The sequence below is a fragment of the Halictus rubicundus genome, chromosome 2, assembly GCF_050948215.1.
Source record: "Halictus rubicundus isolate RS-2024b chromosome 2, iyHalRubi1_principal, whole genome shotgun sequence".
Classification (NCBI taxonomy): domain Eukaryota; kingdom Metazoa; phylum Arthropoda; class Insecta; order Hymenoptera; family Halictidae; genus Halictus; species Halictus rubicundus.
In genome coordinates, this window is record NC_135150.1 from 15,910,801 (window position 1) to 15,927,297 (window position 16,497).

The following is a 16,497-nucleotide window of genomic DNA, read 5'->3' on the forward strand; positions in this document are numbered from 1 at the left end:
CTCCCTCCCCTCATCTGGCGACATGCCCAATGTCAACTTTCCCCACTACCGCCCTAATCTCCACGCTGACGCCGCGGCCAGGTCACGTGACGCGTTCCGTTTCTGTCATTTGTACTCCCCAGTACTAGCAAAGAGAGGGGGTAACTTTTTCCCTCCCCTCATCTGGCGACACTGAGTTAGAGGGAATTCTCACGGGAGAATCAGTATTTTTACAGCATGAAGTATAAGTTAGCGTGGAAGAGGAGTTCGCAAAACGGCGATTCTTGATAATTATTTAAATGGGATCGCAGCTTGATTCGAGATAGTATTGTTAAAAGGATAAAATTTGAGACTTTCATGCTCGCAAAAGCCTGATCAACGACGAACGAAGCGATGTGTTTTGCGATAGCATAAGACGAAGGTTGCAGCAATTTAAATGAAATGCCGTCTCTCGGTTACGGTACCCTTACCGATCCGCGATCTTGTACAAATTGTCTTGTATACTCGTGGGAAATTAATCGTAGCACTGCGAAGACTATGTCGCTCGTAAGTATTCGAGCGTTGATAAATTGTGATACTACTTTAACAAAACATTATTTATGTGAGTTCACGCTTTTCTATGTAGATTTTATCACAAGTTCCGGCAATGTATTACAAAATAAGCGATTATTTTGATTCATCATCGAATATCGAATTTGTGGGAAAATGAATGATTAACACAATAGAAATTAATTTCTGTACCGAGGAATTGACATCGATCGAATACTTCCGAGTAAAATTTGCCGTACAAGATCTTCGATCATTTTATTTATCCGCGTGCCGAACGTTCAATCATCCCGGAAAATCATTCCAGAACACCATAATTAAACATCGTGCATGTACTTCACACAGTATCGAGTGTCGACTCACTTTTATTACACACGTCCTCTTTAGCGTTGAGTATTATAGGTACCTAACGATTCAAAATATGAGTATCACATTTTTTAAATCCGTAACGCTGAATCTCTATTTTGTACACTGTATTTTTTTGTTTTGTCTCTCGTTTTAGAATAACATGTAGCATAGATGCTGAAGAATGATCACAGATCAAGTAGAGATAGAAATCATTTTAATAAGCGCGAATGTTAATGTAAGTACATTGAATCGCTCGACAAATATATGTATGTATGTATACATTTGTTACTGTTATGAAAGTCATATATTTTCTCAGCGAGACAGAGTAATATAAATGTAAAGGTACGAATATAAATAATACGTGTATGTCAACTGTGGACGTCTCTACGCGCGCAGATTTTTATTTAATATTTCACAAAAGCCGGATTTCAAGAAAAAATCGCGCACGCTGATTGAGCGAGACAAAAGGCTCGTTAAAATTCATTGAAACTTTAACTAGCGCATAAAATCCATAGTGTAGGTGTAAGATAAGTGATGAACATTTTTTTTTTATTGCCGGTAGAAAAAAACGAAATTAAAACTCTAAGCCCGGAGACACGTCTTTCCCGCGCGTTGAAATCACTCGCGGATGTTCCCTCACCGCGCATTGAAGTCACCGGCGTAGTGTCTGCTTTAATTGTGTCCACGGCTTCATTACGCAAAAACTCGCCACATTATTCATTCCACCAGCTCGCTGGTATAATCGATGATTCTTTCGCACACGTTAAATGGTCGAGGCTTTCTGTAAAAAAATTGTCATTAATGTTAAGATAAATCTGGGCTCGGCGTTTTTCCGAACGCTTTACGACGAGGAAGAGTAACCGCGTTATTAAACCAATTAGTATGATTTATTCGGCATTACATTGTTATTTATATTGACACGTAAGATCAGCATCGTACTGTTATAATCGACTATGTATAAATTGTTTATGAATCAGCATTGTAGGTTAACAACGTGAATCTTTGTAGGTTCTTGAGTTCCTTGACCTCGACAATTTACTGTTCCATGATTTATCGTCAATAAAATTTCACGATTTAACTATTTCGTATGCTAAGAATCGAATACCTTTGGCAAATTGGCGCAACAAATTTTGATTTGAGGAAATGGATAAACTTTCATAATGAGTACCAAACTTAGAAAAGAAAGTAAGTTCTGAACCAATTCCATTATTTCAATTACTATAACTTTAATAGATATTAATAATTCCCCGAGAACAAATAACGACGCTTACGGGCGACATAAATGTGGAACTGTGCATTCGACCTTGAAATACCGTGAAGGACTCAATTATCTACGATAAAGACTAACGGCCCAGAAAACGGATATTAAGCCTGTACGAAGTAAGCACTAATAGGACACACGCTGTTAAATAATGAAAACGCAATGGCGGTTCCGCGGAGGAACAATGTGATATAACTATGCAGGAAATAGTGCGTAATTGCAACTTCCCTAATTGTACAGTCGTAAAGACGATAGTAATAGTTTGTTCTCTGTTCGCGGAATGTCCTCAATGAAACTAAATAAACGGAGATACAAACGATTAAGAAGAACCGTGTTCCTTATTGTCTCATTTTCCAGCGAACGGAAGAAAATCCGCGGAAAAAGGTTTCCCTCGTCCTATTCGGATCGATGATTAACCGGTCAAGGTCGCGTTGACTTTGTTTCCTTCCTCGGTATCCTCGTAACGGTGTGTCTTATAGTTTGCGAAACACATTAGGACAAGTTTGTCAACGCTCGTTTCGAGCAATTAACGCGGCTACGCGCGTCCGCGGTGGAACTTTTGTCTGTTCGAACGTGGATTCGACGGGAGACGACTGTCAGAAATTAAGCGGATTAATTGGGTTTCGTGATAGGGAACCGGGTCGCTTCGATCCGAAACGACCGCGCGGAGCGCTCGCAGGAAGGAAGCAGACGACAATTAATACCGCTAAAGATCGCGACGAACGAAATTAGAGCCGGACAGTAAATTTCCAGGCACTAACTGGCAAGGTACAGTTACGAGTCTATATAGGCAACGCAAACTGGAGCTCCCCGATCATTCATCTTTGGCTGCCGGAGAAGATGATACGCATATTGATTTCGCTTCTTTTAGCGAATCTGTCAGCCACCTCGGTTTTGCCGGAAATTGCGTCGTACGCGAAAGTGTCGAGGAACGGCCAGCAGGACACCGATCCGGGGATAGATCAGACGTCGTGGATCACAAGGTTCGATTGTTAAGTACAGACTGCGGATCTTTGCGCAAAGTAAAAATTGTCCTCATCGACTGCAGGAACCATATTCTTTCTTTCTCTAATGGTTTCAATAGATTCAACCCTATTTTGTCATAAACGTACAAAATCCGCAGTCTGTTCATCAGAGATAAGAAAAATGGCATGTTCGATGATACTCGTGTTGACTATTCGAATAACTCCAGAGTAAACTAACTATTTCTGATTTTCAAGAATCGTAACGGGCAGCAACGAAACGCAGAACGAGGGCAGAAGCGTGAAGAACATAGCAATCACTGCATCCCCCGTCTACGTCGCGCCGAAGGGCCCGAAATTACAAAATGGCGAGGCTGTCGACTACACAACTGGTTCAAGGTACAAGGAAAAAGTCGTGACTGCTTCTCTTTATCCGTGGCAAACGTATTATTGTTAACAATTCGTTCCTAACAATGCATATCGTTCTTAAATTCTTGGAACTACTGTCTTAAAATAAATAGAATAATAAACGGTTCAATTTAACGTCAAATATGTCATAGTAGATGATTTAAGGGATATAAAATTGTAGGGCACTAAGAGAGGTTAACCCTTAACGGTCTAATGCCACCAGCAACATGGCACCTTTACTTACTGGGTCCAATGCCGCGTATATGGCGACAAAAATCAAATTAATTAATAATATAAATATTTAAATTTATAATATAAATATTTTCATATAAATAATTTCATATAAATATTTTTCGTACGAAAAATAGCTTGGACCTGGTGGGAAGTAAACTTGAAATACTTCCGGACCGTTAAGGGTTAAAATTGCTTGGTACCGCCGTAACTTCTTAGGTGCTAGTATGCGCGTAAAAAAATCAGTCGGGTATCATAATCGATTGCAGGTACTCGACACTGGATTACGAGATGTTGGCGAGGCTGAACGGCAGGAAGCAGATCCAGGACAGATACCATCCGTCGCCGATTTACGCTTTCAAGAACAAGGATCCTGCGAAGGGCCCGATAGACAGTCCACGGCCTGTACAAGCGACACGGCCAATTGGTCCTCCGAATGGTCCTCCGAATGGTCCTCCGAATGGTCCTCCGAATGGTCCTCCGAGCGGACCACCCAGCGGACCTCCGTCCCCGAGCGGCTTCGACTTCTCTAAGCAGCCGTTCGCAGACGGCTACGACTATAAACCGTCAGATTTCCTAAACGACAAACCAATCTCGAAGCCGTCCGAGTATCTCGGCGATAAACCGATGCCGAAACCACCGGACTATCTCGCGGACAAGCCCATCTCGAAGCCGCTGTCCATGGACGACTACTCGGACTTCGATATCAGCGACAAGGTAAAAATTCTCTGCCCATAAGCGAACGCAATTTTCATTCGACGTGCCGTAACCGTTCCGCTAAACCGAGGTAGTTTGTTTGGTCGAACAAAAATTGGAGGGTTTACCATAACGATTACTAGAGAAGCCTCTTCATGCAAATGCGGTTCACGTGAATCGGAACTCTTTTTCGTCGTTGATATCTAAATTATTGATACCCGGGTACTGGGACATTTTGCTTGAATTGCTGAACGATCGTTGGGTAACGATTTCGCGAAATCAGAATTTTAATTGAAATTCGATGCGACACAGAAAGCCAAATATCAGTTCTTGAATTTCAAGGTCATAGAGAAAAATTGCTTACAATTAGTAAAAGTAAAAGATATATGTGAAAGAATTTATACATTAATGTCGAAGAAGAGCGGTTTAGATAATCCATAATATCAATTTTAAATCGCAGTCACAATTTTACTTTATAAAAGAATTTGAAATGTAATGAAATCGAATTTGAAAAATTTGAATGCAATCGAATTTGAAATGATCGAGATTTCGAACGATTTCTTTTCAGCCCCCAGATTCCTACAAGCCAGACGCCTCGTTCGGTTCGCATGATTCCGATTATGCCGATTTTCCATCCGATTCCTATCCCAGCGATCCACCGCCGAAACCGATCGAGTACTCCGCTCCCCTGGATCATCCGCCGTTCGACGGCCACACGTACGATCACGATCACGATCACGATTTCCATCACGAGCTGATCTACGATCACATACCCGAGTACTACGAGCACACCGAGAAGCCGGAAATGAACGATCAGAGGCTGGACAAGAGGCCATACTCGTACTATTTCATAGGGAAGAAGCTCTGGTATGTTCCGTTGTACTTCAGCATCTACTTCATCATTTACATCGCTGCTCTGGTGCTGAAGAGCATAGCCAGGCACAAGATCACGTTCCCGGCTCATCTCGCGGAAGCCGTCGAGCACTCGAGATCGTACGCGGACGCCAGCTGGTGGGATCTCGCAGGACGTATACTGGAGGGGATCGAGAGTTTCGCGGAGAAGTATGGGAAGGCTTCTTAGAACCTCCGGGAACTTCAGGAACTCGAAGAGCCGAACGCTTTTTTACGCGGCGTCGCGGCGTGTTAACGCGTCGTCCGCCATTGGTGGCCTTTGCTAACTCTCTTCGATCGAACACCTTGCAAAAACCGGGCACACAACCGAAACAATGCAATTTGAATGTGTACTTTGCATGTGTAAATATTAACTGTAAGTTTTGTATATATTCTCCTGACAGTAGATTATTTATTTCGAAACGAGTACTAGCTTAATCATCGAAAATGTAAGATAATGCAGAGCGAACTGTTTAATAAAAGGAATCGGCACAATTTATCTTTTATCGCTCGAATTCGGACAATCACAGTTTAAGTAATTGTACAACATAATTATGTAACATGTACCCAACAGCTCAATAAAACTAATTTTCGAATCTTACGATACCTACTGAAATTATTATTATTCTGATTTTGGTGCATCTTAAATGGTCAACTATCCCGATCTTATTCGATTTTTCATTGCAGTATAAAATATTATGATCGTAATTCCATGATATTTCTTCAATACCGTTCTAACCATTTCAGTTTTTGCACATTTTAAATGATCAATTTCTCTCAATTTCTTCGATTTCATTATGACGCACATTACAAAATATTCTGATCGTAATTGCATAATATTTCCACGATATCATTGTAACCATTTTAGTTTTTGCACATTTCAAATGATCAATTTTTCTCAATTTCTTCGATTTCATTATGACGCATATCACAAGATATTGTGACGGCAATTGCATGATATTTCCACGACATTATTGTGACCATGTAAGTTTTTGCACATTTTAAATGATCAATTTTTCTCAATTTCTTCGATTTCATTATGACCCGTATTATAAAATATTGTGATCGTAATTGCATAATATTCAACGTGATATCATTGTGACCATTTAAGCTGCTTGCCCATTTTAAACGGCGAACTCTCCTCAACTTCGATTTGATCGCGACGACGCGAGCTATAAAATATCGCGATCGCGATTGTATAATATTTGTAGGACGAAAGAAACTGGCGGGATATAAAAGTTGCTACGGGACTACGTACATCAACAGGCACGATATTCCGTCGATCATGCGGCACGATTAAGCTCATGAAGACGACGGCTGTGTCGGAACAATGTCGGGTTCGTAAATTCCTCTCGCAATACCGGCGTATTCGGTTATGGCCGCTTCTTACCGCCACGACGGAGAGTCACGGCGCAACTTTTTGGACGGATAACGAGGTGGAATTTGTCAGTATCGGCAGAATTGAAAGAATTACAGGAAACGGGGCGAGAATCCCTGATGGTCCCGCATTCCGATTGACCAATTACGCCGGCGCAATCCGCTCTCTCATGGCTCCCATCCCCCGGTTTTCTTTTCGGGTATGATCCCCTCGGTTCCGCCGCGTACCGAGAATACAAAGTGTCTCATCATATTACACTTTCGCGTGTTCCGACCGTGCATAATGCATTTCATGCATAAGAATCGCCATCGATCCGCGATCAGATTACCCCCGGACACACGCTACGGTCTTTTTCTGTTTTATTAACGCCCTAGGGTTTCGCGGACCACATTTTACTTATTTATACCGCGAAAGAGAGATTAGACTCTTTTTAACGACGAAAGACGCAAATTATAAATATAGCAATTGTAGGCAGTGCCTTCTTGTACACATTTTTGAATACCCACAATAATTAAACGAGAGCGAACACTATACCACTGACTGAGTAATAAATAAACTGCGGATTATTATGTGAAATAAAAATGATTTGCATCATTTGCAAGAGACATTAGCGCTGCACAGACATTTCACAGACTACTTTATAGTTTTAACTAGCTGCAAATAATCCAATCTGATTTCGATATTTTTAAATGGCTTTATTGCTTAACATTTGACCTACACATTTTTGTCACAAATGCATAAAATCCACAATTTTATCGTGTAAAATTTTGCACAACGTTCTCGCGATACTCAACATTTAGATAAAAAATGAGCAATTTAATGAACGGGAACAAGTGTCCCGTATGAGTCACTACATTTTTTAGTTATCCGCCATTTTGTTGCTTTCCGAGATGATAACCGTTTCCTGCATGTCGCAGTTATAGACAGAGACTTTTATAAACAGTTTTTCTTTTTTTCTCACTGTCCTGACGCCAGAGTATTCAGTAGATTCAAAAATCTAAAGCTACGTCCACACTGAAACGACATCGAGCAACTATCTGTTATCTCTTATTTCTTGTCGAAGAAAAGAAGAACAAATCAGTGAGGAGCAACAAAAATTTGCTCGATGTTGCTTCGGTGTCGACGCAGCTTAACAGACCAGAGTAACGCTTTCGAGGGAATGCATGCTTCAACGAGGTGTGCACCGGAAATGGATCGACGAATCGGGCTCAAAAATTTCCTGTAGAATCTTCAATATGTACATATCAAAAATGGTGAACAATAGATTAATTTATTCGCGTCGTTTGTTTAAAAAAAATTCGCAAAAGTGATCCTGGATTGAGTCGAGGTATTCACTGTATGTAGTCACCTCTCGCAACGATTGGCGAGTGAGATTTCGAAAAACGGCACAAAGGTCACCGTAATATTCCGTTTTTCGCCGGTTTCTAGACGCTTGCCCGTCCTCGTTGCTATACCTCGGGGCTGTTTGAGCTCGTCCCCGGTGTTCGATTGTCTTTATTTCGGCCAATTTGAGCGTTTAGCCGTTCCGCTTTTATGAAACGATGGTTCAACTGGCTAACTAAATGATGGAAAGTTTTCACAGTGGGGACGGCGGAACTTTTGTTGCTGGTATCGCAAACAGACAGTAGCCGAATGTACAACAACGAACATCAACCTGGTTAACCGATGTACATCCTCCTACGGTATTAGGATAGGCGATTAGCGTGTTCTTCAGCAAGTACCGTTGAAACAATACTCTAAACCGGCGATAATTGCTACACATGTTTCTACTCGACGCAAGTTCAGTTAGAAACGGGCTTGGCTGGCGATTTTGTTGTGGCCGTACATAGGGCGTGTTTAGCTCATTAACGAGCACGGAAGAATTAGCTTGTTGATTGTACTCGGTTGTACTAAATAGTATTTAATTCAGTATTAAATATAGAAAATTTAAAAAAATGTACAATATTTCCTGTTCACTTATTGCAATTTACCTTGAGCTTTCTTTAATACTTTACGCGTTTCTTCTTGTTTCGTAATTTGCTGTAGTGAAGTCGTCAAAAAGACAAAATAATCAGGAACAAGAACGAAACTTAGGTTCAATGACCAATGAATTCGATTTTCTTAGCGGTAATAGTTTAACCCTTGGACTGTAAACGTTTTTACAGTACCCTCAAACTGTGAAGGTGGGTCCTCCACGTTTGATGCAGTCAAACGGGAGGAAGTAAATAAAAAAAAAATTGAAAAGATTCTCGCTGGAACATAATAAATTGAGATTATTACAATGATTTTGACAAACCATTTGTTGAAATATTTTATCTTGTAAATAGTATAAAGCAAAGTACGTGAATTTTAAAGATTGTTCGAAATCGTCCAGACACCAATAACCTTTGACAGTGCAAGGGTTAAGAGAAACGGCAAAGCCAGACGTGACAAATGCGAATGAATTTGTGAATTATAAAATACTTTGAAATTCCGCAAACAAAGGCAGAGGCCGACGGTTTCCGCAGGACAAACACCTTTCGAGATAGAACGGCGAAGACAACGTGGCGACAAGGAGGCGGAATGTGCAGAAAATGGGGCTCGTCCGTCGCCTATTGGCGAATTCCTGACTGAAGTCTTTGCAGACGACGCGACGATACGTAAGATCTGTAACAATTAGGGCTGTTAGCGCCTTACGCTGGATTTGCTTAACGTTTCTGGTGATACAGTTACCGGTACGCGTGAAACGTAACAGTGTGTTTGAACTGGGTCCCCCGAATCGGTTCTCAGTCGCTGCTTGGATTTTATCATCGACGGTTCCTTCGATCGGGATTCCCGTCGTCGGCGCGTTCCGAGATCCGATCGAATCGAACAACGATCGATTTCATTCCCGGTTCTGCGAGAATTCGGTTCGATCGACTACGAAGCATGAACGAAGCCGGTTAAAGGTGAGCACAGGTTCGCGCGAATTGGTGAAACGGAAAAGAAAAGTGTTCGCGAGACACGTGTTCACGAATGAGAGGCGCAGGACACGCGCTTTCCGGACAGTTCTCAGGGTTCATCGATCAGATTCAAGCGGAAGAGGCATTATGGGTAAGCACTGAAGAATGAGCTGCTCCGTTCCCGGCTTTTTCCATAAACTTGGGGAAAACCAGGCTGAAGAACATGATATTTTCGAAATTAATCGGTATAAGAGATTCAGACCAAGATTGTACAAGCTCTAGAGAATTTTGAATGTTGTGCATTTTGTTAGTAATTATTGGTCACTATGCACCTATCGCAACAATGACTAGACGAAATACGAAACTGTGAAAACGTTTAAGAATAGCGGTTTTTGATTTTTTTAACTATGTGCCCCCACTTTGAAAAATCTGGAAAAATCATATATTATCGACCATAAAGAGATGTTAAAACTGTAAAAATATAGACTTAGTATCTCGTAACTTCTACAAGAAATCGGCATTTCAAAATTTTTTTGTATTTTTTAAAACTCGATTTCGAAGCTAAAAATTCTGAAAAAATTCATAGATGTGCATTCTAATAGCTAGAGTATGCCTGACTTTTTTCGAAATTTTCAATTGAAGAGGATAAGAGAAATTACGGAAAAACTTGATTTTCTTTATCACCCCATTGCTAACCCCCATGTCGGTATATAGGGTTGAAAATTGGCACAAAGTATTTTCAATTTGGTTTGGGGGCACTTTTGACCTCCTCATCCGGCCACACCCTTTAACTGCACAGGAATTTATTTTTTAAGAATAATATATTTGGTTAAAAATTTTAAAAGCTGAAGTGTTTAGCAGTTTGTTTACCACCTAAACTGCTCTTCAATTTTTCAACTCCTTATCGGAAATTTTTTATCTGTATTATCTAAACGTCTTATTTAGAATAATGTTAAACCTAAACGTGTGTGCAATATTTCAGACAGAGGACGAACAAATTTAGTCTGCCACTGTCTTCTGGTCCTCGTTTGCATCTCCCACGTCTCAGCCCATAACAATCGTCCCGCAATTGCTATACCGTTGGAGGAGTCTGCGCAAAATTCTGAAGCTGTTACAGCTCTGCAAACGTACAGGTACTTTAAAAATTGTTCAAAACCATTTCTTTCTTGTCTATGAACAATTGTAAATCCAACTTTGTTCGACAATGTAGCCTGTAAAAAATTAACAAGTGTCCGTTTTTACTATTATCAGACATCCGAGGGCATATCGACGTGGTCACGACGAGGACGATTATGGTCACGATCATCACATGGAGGAAGAGGAACACAAAGAGAAGGCAATAGTGGATTCGAAAGTTGACTATTGGGGTGGCTACTACGATTTCCTCATCAACGAGGGTAGCTACAAGTTTTGGGCCGTTTTTCAAGTGAGTCGATGAATCAGTACATGAATATTTCAATTATATTGAATATTGAAGAATATTGAATTATTAAAAATTAAGGACGCGAGGAAATTAAGTGTTCGTGAAACAAATTGAGAATTCATGGGATGAAAGACGTGTCATTAGAATAGCGAATGTCTTCTCAATTTCCAAGTTTGAAAGTTAAACAGTAGGTACTCCGTTAGCACGTTAGCAAGTTAGTATCAATGTTCCTTAACATTCACATGCGTTAACGTTCTGTCAGACTGTCACTGGTAGAAATGAAAATTATAAGAAAAAAGGGGTGGAGAATGTATTCAAATTAAGCAATTTAAGTGGAAAGGAAGGAGAATTACTTAAAAATAACTGACACTTTGACCAAATAATTTTGAAAGGGATTTTTGCTAATATAAATGCAAATTATAATTTGCAATTATAATTTGCAGCTTGCCACCGCGGCTCTCCTGATCTACAGCGGTTTCGCCGCGCTTTACTATGCCAAGGTGAATCCTCCGAACGCCGTTGACGATTTCGACGACATATTCCGTCGGCGAAGAAGATCGACGCCTGTTTCACCCCAGGAGAGGCCATTTTGTGGTCTCGATAGCGCCACGTTTCAAAGGATAATCGACGCACTCGCGAGGGAATTGCACTGACCAGAAATTACAAATCCCTCTGTTCTCGGCGAGAACTATCGTTGTGAGATTTGTCGAAATTGGGTGTTGTTTTATCAAAAACCTGGACAATTATTTATAACGAAACTTTGGATCTCTGTCACAGAGAAACCGGAATTAAAAAGAAATTGGTATCGATTCGAATGTCCACTAAATTATACTGAAGATAAAGATTTTATTCATACGATCTGGCATCTTCTTAATTTATGTTTTTGTTTCTTGTAAGTTTATGATATTCGCAGTTTGTTACTGATCTTGCAAAAACCTATTTATCAGAATTAGTTGGTTTACCCGGAATTTTATTACAATTCTGGAAATATAATGTAATTTGTATATATGTATAATAATATTGTGTGTAATTTAATGAATGTTATTGAATTACAGACAACTTGTTCTCTCGAAATATTTTGAGCGGTGGATAACTCTGTGCGGTCAGTTTGACATTTGATTTTTGTAGAAATTAAATCGCACACACAGAATTTCTATCAGTAATGTGACTACTTGTAAAATTATTCAAAAGCACCAGAATCGATAATAACTAATTGGACAACAAGGCTATGTTATGATATTTCAAAAATTAATAAAATCATATGAGAACTATTAAATAATAACGAAGATAGTGATAAACATTTCTGTATCATCCGTGTATCATCATATCGTGAGAATCATCCTATAAAATAATAGACATTTGTACTTGTCCGTTGAAGTGCTAAAAATTATGAGGTTTATATTATAAAATCGACATAGTTAAATTTATTATTAGTTAAATAGTTAATTGTGAATCAATAAACAAAACAATTCGAATGTAACTGACGACACCACATATGTAAACTGCGGAAACTGCTTTAACATAATCAAGAACAAAGAAGGCCGTCAGTATAACAAACGGATAACCTTCGGTGAATAATCTTCACGAGAATATCGTTCACAGAATATAAATATGACTGCAACGATTTCCATGCAAGGTTCCATGCAAATGTACATTTTTCTAGAAAAATTCCAAGGAGCACACGGACCGGAAATGTTCTTTCCCTCGGTATTGTTCCAAATAAATTAAACCGTACACCAGAAACGCGTTAATTTTTATATTCGACTCTGCAGCGTAGGATAGGAGATCGCGAAGATTTTTGTACCGCATAAACGCATAAAGATCGGCAAGAAACTGATAACGCGCCGGGGCGATTAACATAAAACGCGATTACGCGTCGGTAATCGAGAGATACAGATGATAAATTACAGTCGCACGGCTCCGCAAATAATTTACCGAGTTAACGAGGCGCGCGGCAGAGGGTCGTAAAACATTTCGGAAAAGTATAGACCATGAAAAGTTTCGTTGCCGATCGGAGGGTCGCGCCATATTAGGTCCCGGCCGCGGTAGCGAACGCTAAAATGTATGCGCGAAAGGATCAAAACGTAATAAAAATCCCCCGAAAAAATGTCGACCGATAAATCAGCCGTGCCATCCCGCTCCCGTACGTATGCACCGACGTCTATACGAGCTTTATATGTGAACACGTATGCGCCGACGTCCATACGAGCTTTATATGTGAACACGTATGCGCGCGATATGCGCGGTTCAAGCTCGGAGGCAAATTTTCTTGTCGAACAGCGCAACGTAACGGGGGTCCTCGAGCACCTTTTTGGCAACCGCAGGAGCGTACCTACGGTGGATCCTTCATTTTTCCAATAAATCAATTTATTCGAGCCGCTAAGAAACCCATTCCATTCGAAACTAGACGCGGAACATGTCCTGTAACAGAGAGCGATCGAATTACTATGAACGCCTTCGAAATTACCACTTATTTGTAGCTTTGGTGACAAATACAATTAATATTGTGCTTATAATAATAACTCTTTTATTACAGGACATATTGTTATGTTTTCAATAGCATATGACAACAATTTTATTTCAGAGTGAAAAAACTGCTGCGATAAGGAGGCAGCTTCACTTTTGAACACTTTCAGTGAACCAGTAAGAAATAAAAATAAAGTGCTGCTTCAAACGTGCTATGAACTTATAGTCAATTAATATTCGATCAATTTTTACATTGGATATGAAAGTTGCACCCTTTTTGCTGTTCCAGTTGATGCAATTTAAATATTGGAGCTACTTTTGTGCCAAAGTAGAGAAAAATAAACATCATGGTACAATAATCATACAGACGGGAGAGCTGTCTTTGTCCAATTTTTTCATCTGTTCATAATAATTCGATCAGCCACTGTGTTTCATAAAAACGTTCTTTTTTTGAACACTCTGTGAAGTTCAATGCAATTTTTACTGATTCTGCGAACAATAGCCCCTTCTTCCCTTCTGTGGACTCGACCTTTTTTAGAAATAATACTTGATATAATAATACTTAATAATCTTAATAAGTCGGAAACATTACATCGATATTCTCAAATTATTAAAATCTTTCTGTTACATTATTTGACTTTTTTTGTATTTCTTATTTTTCTTATTTCATTCTCCCAACTGTGAATAACGTTTCTGATCAATTATTTTAGAGCATCATCAAATTCATGTTTTTAGGTATTGATGCAAGTGAAAATCAAGTCATCGTTTGTTTCATTAATAATTTCTGTGTAAGAAAGTCAAAAGATGTATTAAATGTTGTAGTATTTATTTTATAGAAATTTTTGGGGACATCCTGTGATTTTTATGGTCCACGAAGGAACAAAAGATGGCGGCCTATGCTTCGGATGAATCGTCAGGTACAAAATTCTATGAGTTTTTCGATGATCTCATTCAAGAGGAAAAGACAGGGTTAAATTCCTTACGACAAAGAATCCTTTTTATCGCTGCGCGCGTATTAATTATATTATAGCTTCATAATGATAACGAAGATTGAGAGAAGCGGACCGTGATGTGCCATCTTGCGACCAAAAAACCCGACTCTGATGCACGGGGGCATTCGTCATCTACTAAATGCTTAAACCGCTTAGTCCTCCAGCCGCGGCAGGATAAATCATTGCGTTTTAATGGCCCTTTCTGTGGTAAATCAGTTATTTGAGAGACCGGTCGAGTTCATTTCTTCAGCTACCGCGCTAAGTGGAGACTCTTGTACGTCTATTGAAATATAAACAAACCAGTCGCTGCTAACCTTTCTGCATCCGCAGCTATTTCAAATACTACGGGCCTCGACGAATGTACAACGCTTATGAGCATTTTAATTTGAGTAGTTCCATTTGAACTTGAATTGGATAACATCTTCTGCGACCTTAAACCAATAATTTAATTTTATCCCGATTTAAAACAACTTGGATATTGCCATCGATTTCGAGCAATTCAGAATTTCTGTCAGAACGCAAAATGAATAATTCCAATTCATGGAAAAGTGATTAAATTGTGTTTGATATGGAACTAAGGAATTTATTTTGAACAGGTTAACCCCTTGCAATACAATATCGAGTCATACTCGTGATGAAGATTCTGAACAGAGTCTACTAAATATGTATGTTATTAACCCTTTGCACTCGAAGCCATTTTAATTCCAAAACATTTCGTCCGACCCAGAATATTTCCCTTCTATATATATATTTTTTATGTTAAACATACAAAAATGGTGCAATTTACTCGTACAATACTGAAGCATTTAGGAATTTATTAAATACAAACAAATTTAAAAATGTAATAAATATTTTGGATAATGATACAGCAATCTTTAGTGGCGCCTTGCAGTCGCCATTCGAGTGCCAAGGGTTAATTTCCTTTAAAAATTCTATTTTGGCGATGTTAACGTACAGCTATTGAAGAACATATAGGCATACAATAGATGTAAATTATCTTCTTTTTTTTTTTAGGAAATTACGAATTGCAAAAGAGTTCTAGTCACTGAAACGGTAAAATAAATGGTAGTGCGAGGGGTTAACAGGAATAACGAGCGAATTTGGCGTCGGCAATCGAAATTCGTAACCGGGCAAGAATTTAACGGCGGAAAGCCGAAGAAAGGTCCGGTACGGCCCTGCAAAAATCACCCACAGCGCCTTCGCGAGCGCATTCCGCCACGTAGCCGGCTGCAAGGGGTACCTTCGGCAAAAGTACGACGATCTCATGCGGCCGGGTGCATCTCAAGAGGGGCCAGCCGAGCCCGGGAGAAAGAAAGGGGCAGTTGGGGGTTTTTTTTCTTCTTTAAATTTTTCAAATAAATCTCCGACGACCAGGGGAAACGGCAGAGGATAAAAACGGTATAAAAACTGTTATTTACAGCGGCCGCGCATCAACGTTGATCGATAATTCTCGCGTGTTTCGTGCACCCAGGCCTCTGGCCGGTGTGTAATGGTGTGCGCAATGATAGTAAACGATCAAATGCAAAGCTGAGACGAGGTTACGCACCGAAAGTAACCGCCGTCATTAAGATACGGATTACCTTTTTTTTTTACTCGATAGCTCAAAATCTTGCATCTCAGCTTCGTCTAAACCGTACCGCCATTTGCAGTGTTATCACTGTAAACGCTTGACGTTGATGCACGATGACTTACGATTTTATGCGTTTATGGGCAGAAATGAGTAGATGAAACTGAAAATGGAAGAAAGATCAGATGGATTTAGTACGTTTTTTGCTATCGGTTAAAATTATTGAGAAAAGAAATTAATTTTTATTTTGAGGATCCGCAGGCTAATAATGACCTAGAAAAGTACTTTCCAAGTCAATTACGTAGACACAAAGTTAACTGAAATTGTATCCCTTCTTTTGATAATTTATCTAAGTCGAAAATAATGTGATAAGTAGATTCAGATCTTTGTGCAAAATAAAGTGTCTGCATCAGTGACAAAAGACAGGAGCTAGATTGATATTTCATTTA

The 16,497-nt window shown here is 39.6% G+C and overlaps 2 protein-coding genes across 2 annotated transcripts; both read left to right on the top strand.

The window, feature by feature from the left end:
• Positions 1-2,793: 2,793 nt before the first annotated feature.
• On the top strand, positions 2,794-5,888 carry LOC143362684 (uncharacterized). Its single transcript, XM_076803057.1, has 4 exons — positions 2,794-3,117; positions 3,355-3,495; positions 4,005-4,452; positions 5,000-5,888. Exons 1-4 carry the CDS (start codon positions 2,975-2,977, stop codon positions 5,510-5,512), a joined length of 1,245 nt encoding a protein of 414 aa, XP_076659172.1. The 5' UTR covers positions 2,794-2,974; the 3' UTR covers positions 5,513-5,888.
• Positions 5,889-9,747: 3,859 nt separating this feature from the next.
• LOC143362974 (uncharacterized) lies at positions 9,748-11,676 on the top strand. The gene is made up of 4 exons (XM_076803542.1): positions 9,748-9,751; positions 10,583-10,733; positions 10,852-11,026; positions 11,467-11,676. Exons 1-4 carry the CDS (start codon positions 9,748-9,750, stop codon positions 11,674-11,676), a joined length of 540 nt encoding a protein of 179 aa, XP_076659657.1.
• The last annotated feature ends 4,821 nt before the right edge of the window (positions 11,677-16,497 follow it).

Bases quoted from the DNA above. Each gene is read 5' to 3' on its own strand.
- LOC143362684 (XM_076803057.1), top strand. From the start codon at position 2,975: ATGATACGCATATTGATTTCGCTTCTTTTAGCGAATCTGTCAGCCACC. The intron at 3,118-3,354 runs GTTCGATTGTTA...CTGATTTTCAAG, and splicing joins CAGACGTCGTGGATCACAAG to AATCGTAACGGGCAGCAACG. The intron at 4,453-4,999 runs GTAAAAATTCTC...ATTTCTTTTCAG, and splicing joins ACTTCGATATCAGCGACAAG to CCCCCAGATTCCTACAAGCC.
- LOC143362974 (XM_076803542.1), top strand. The intron at 10,734-10,851 runs GTACTTTAAAAA...TACTATTATCAG, and splicing joins ACAGCTCTGCAAACGTACAG to ACATCCGAGGGCATATCGAC. The intron at 11,027-11,466 runs GTGAGTCGATGA...TATAATTTGCAG, and splicing joins AGTTTTGGGCCGTTTTTCAA to CTTGCCACCGCGGCTCTCCT.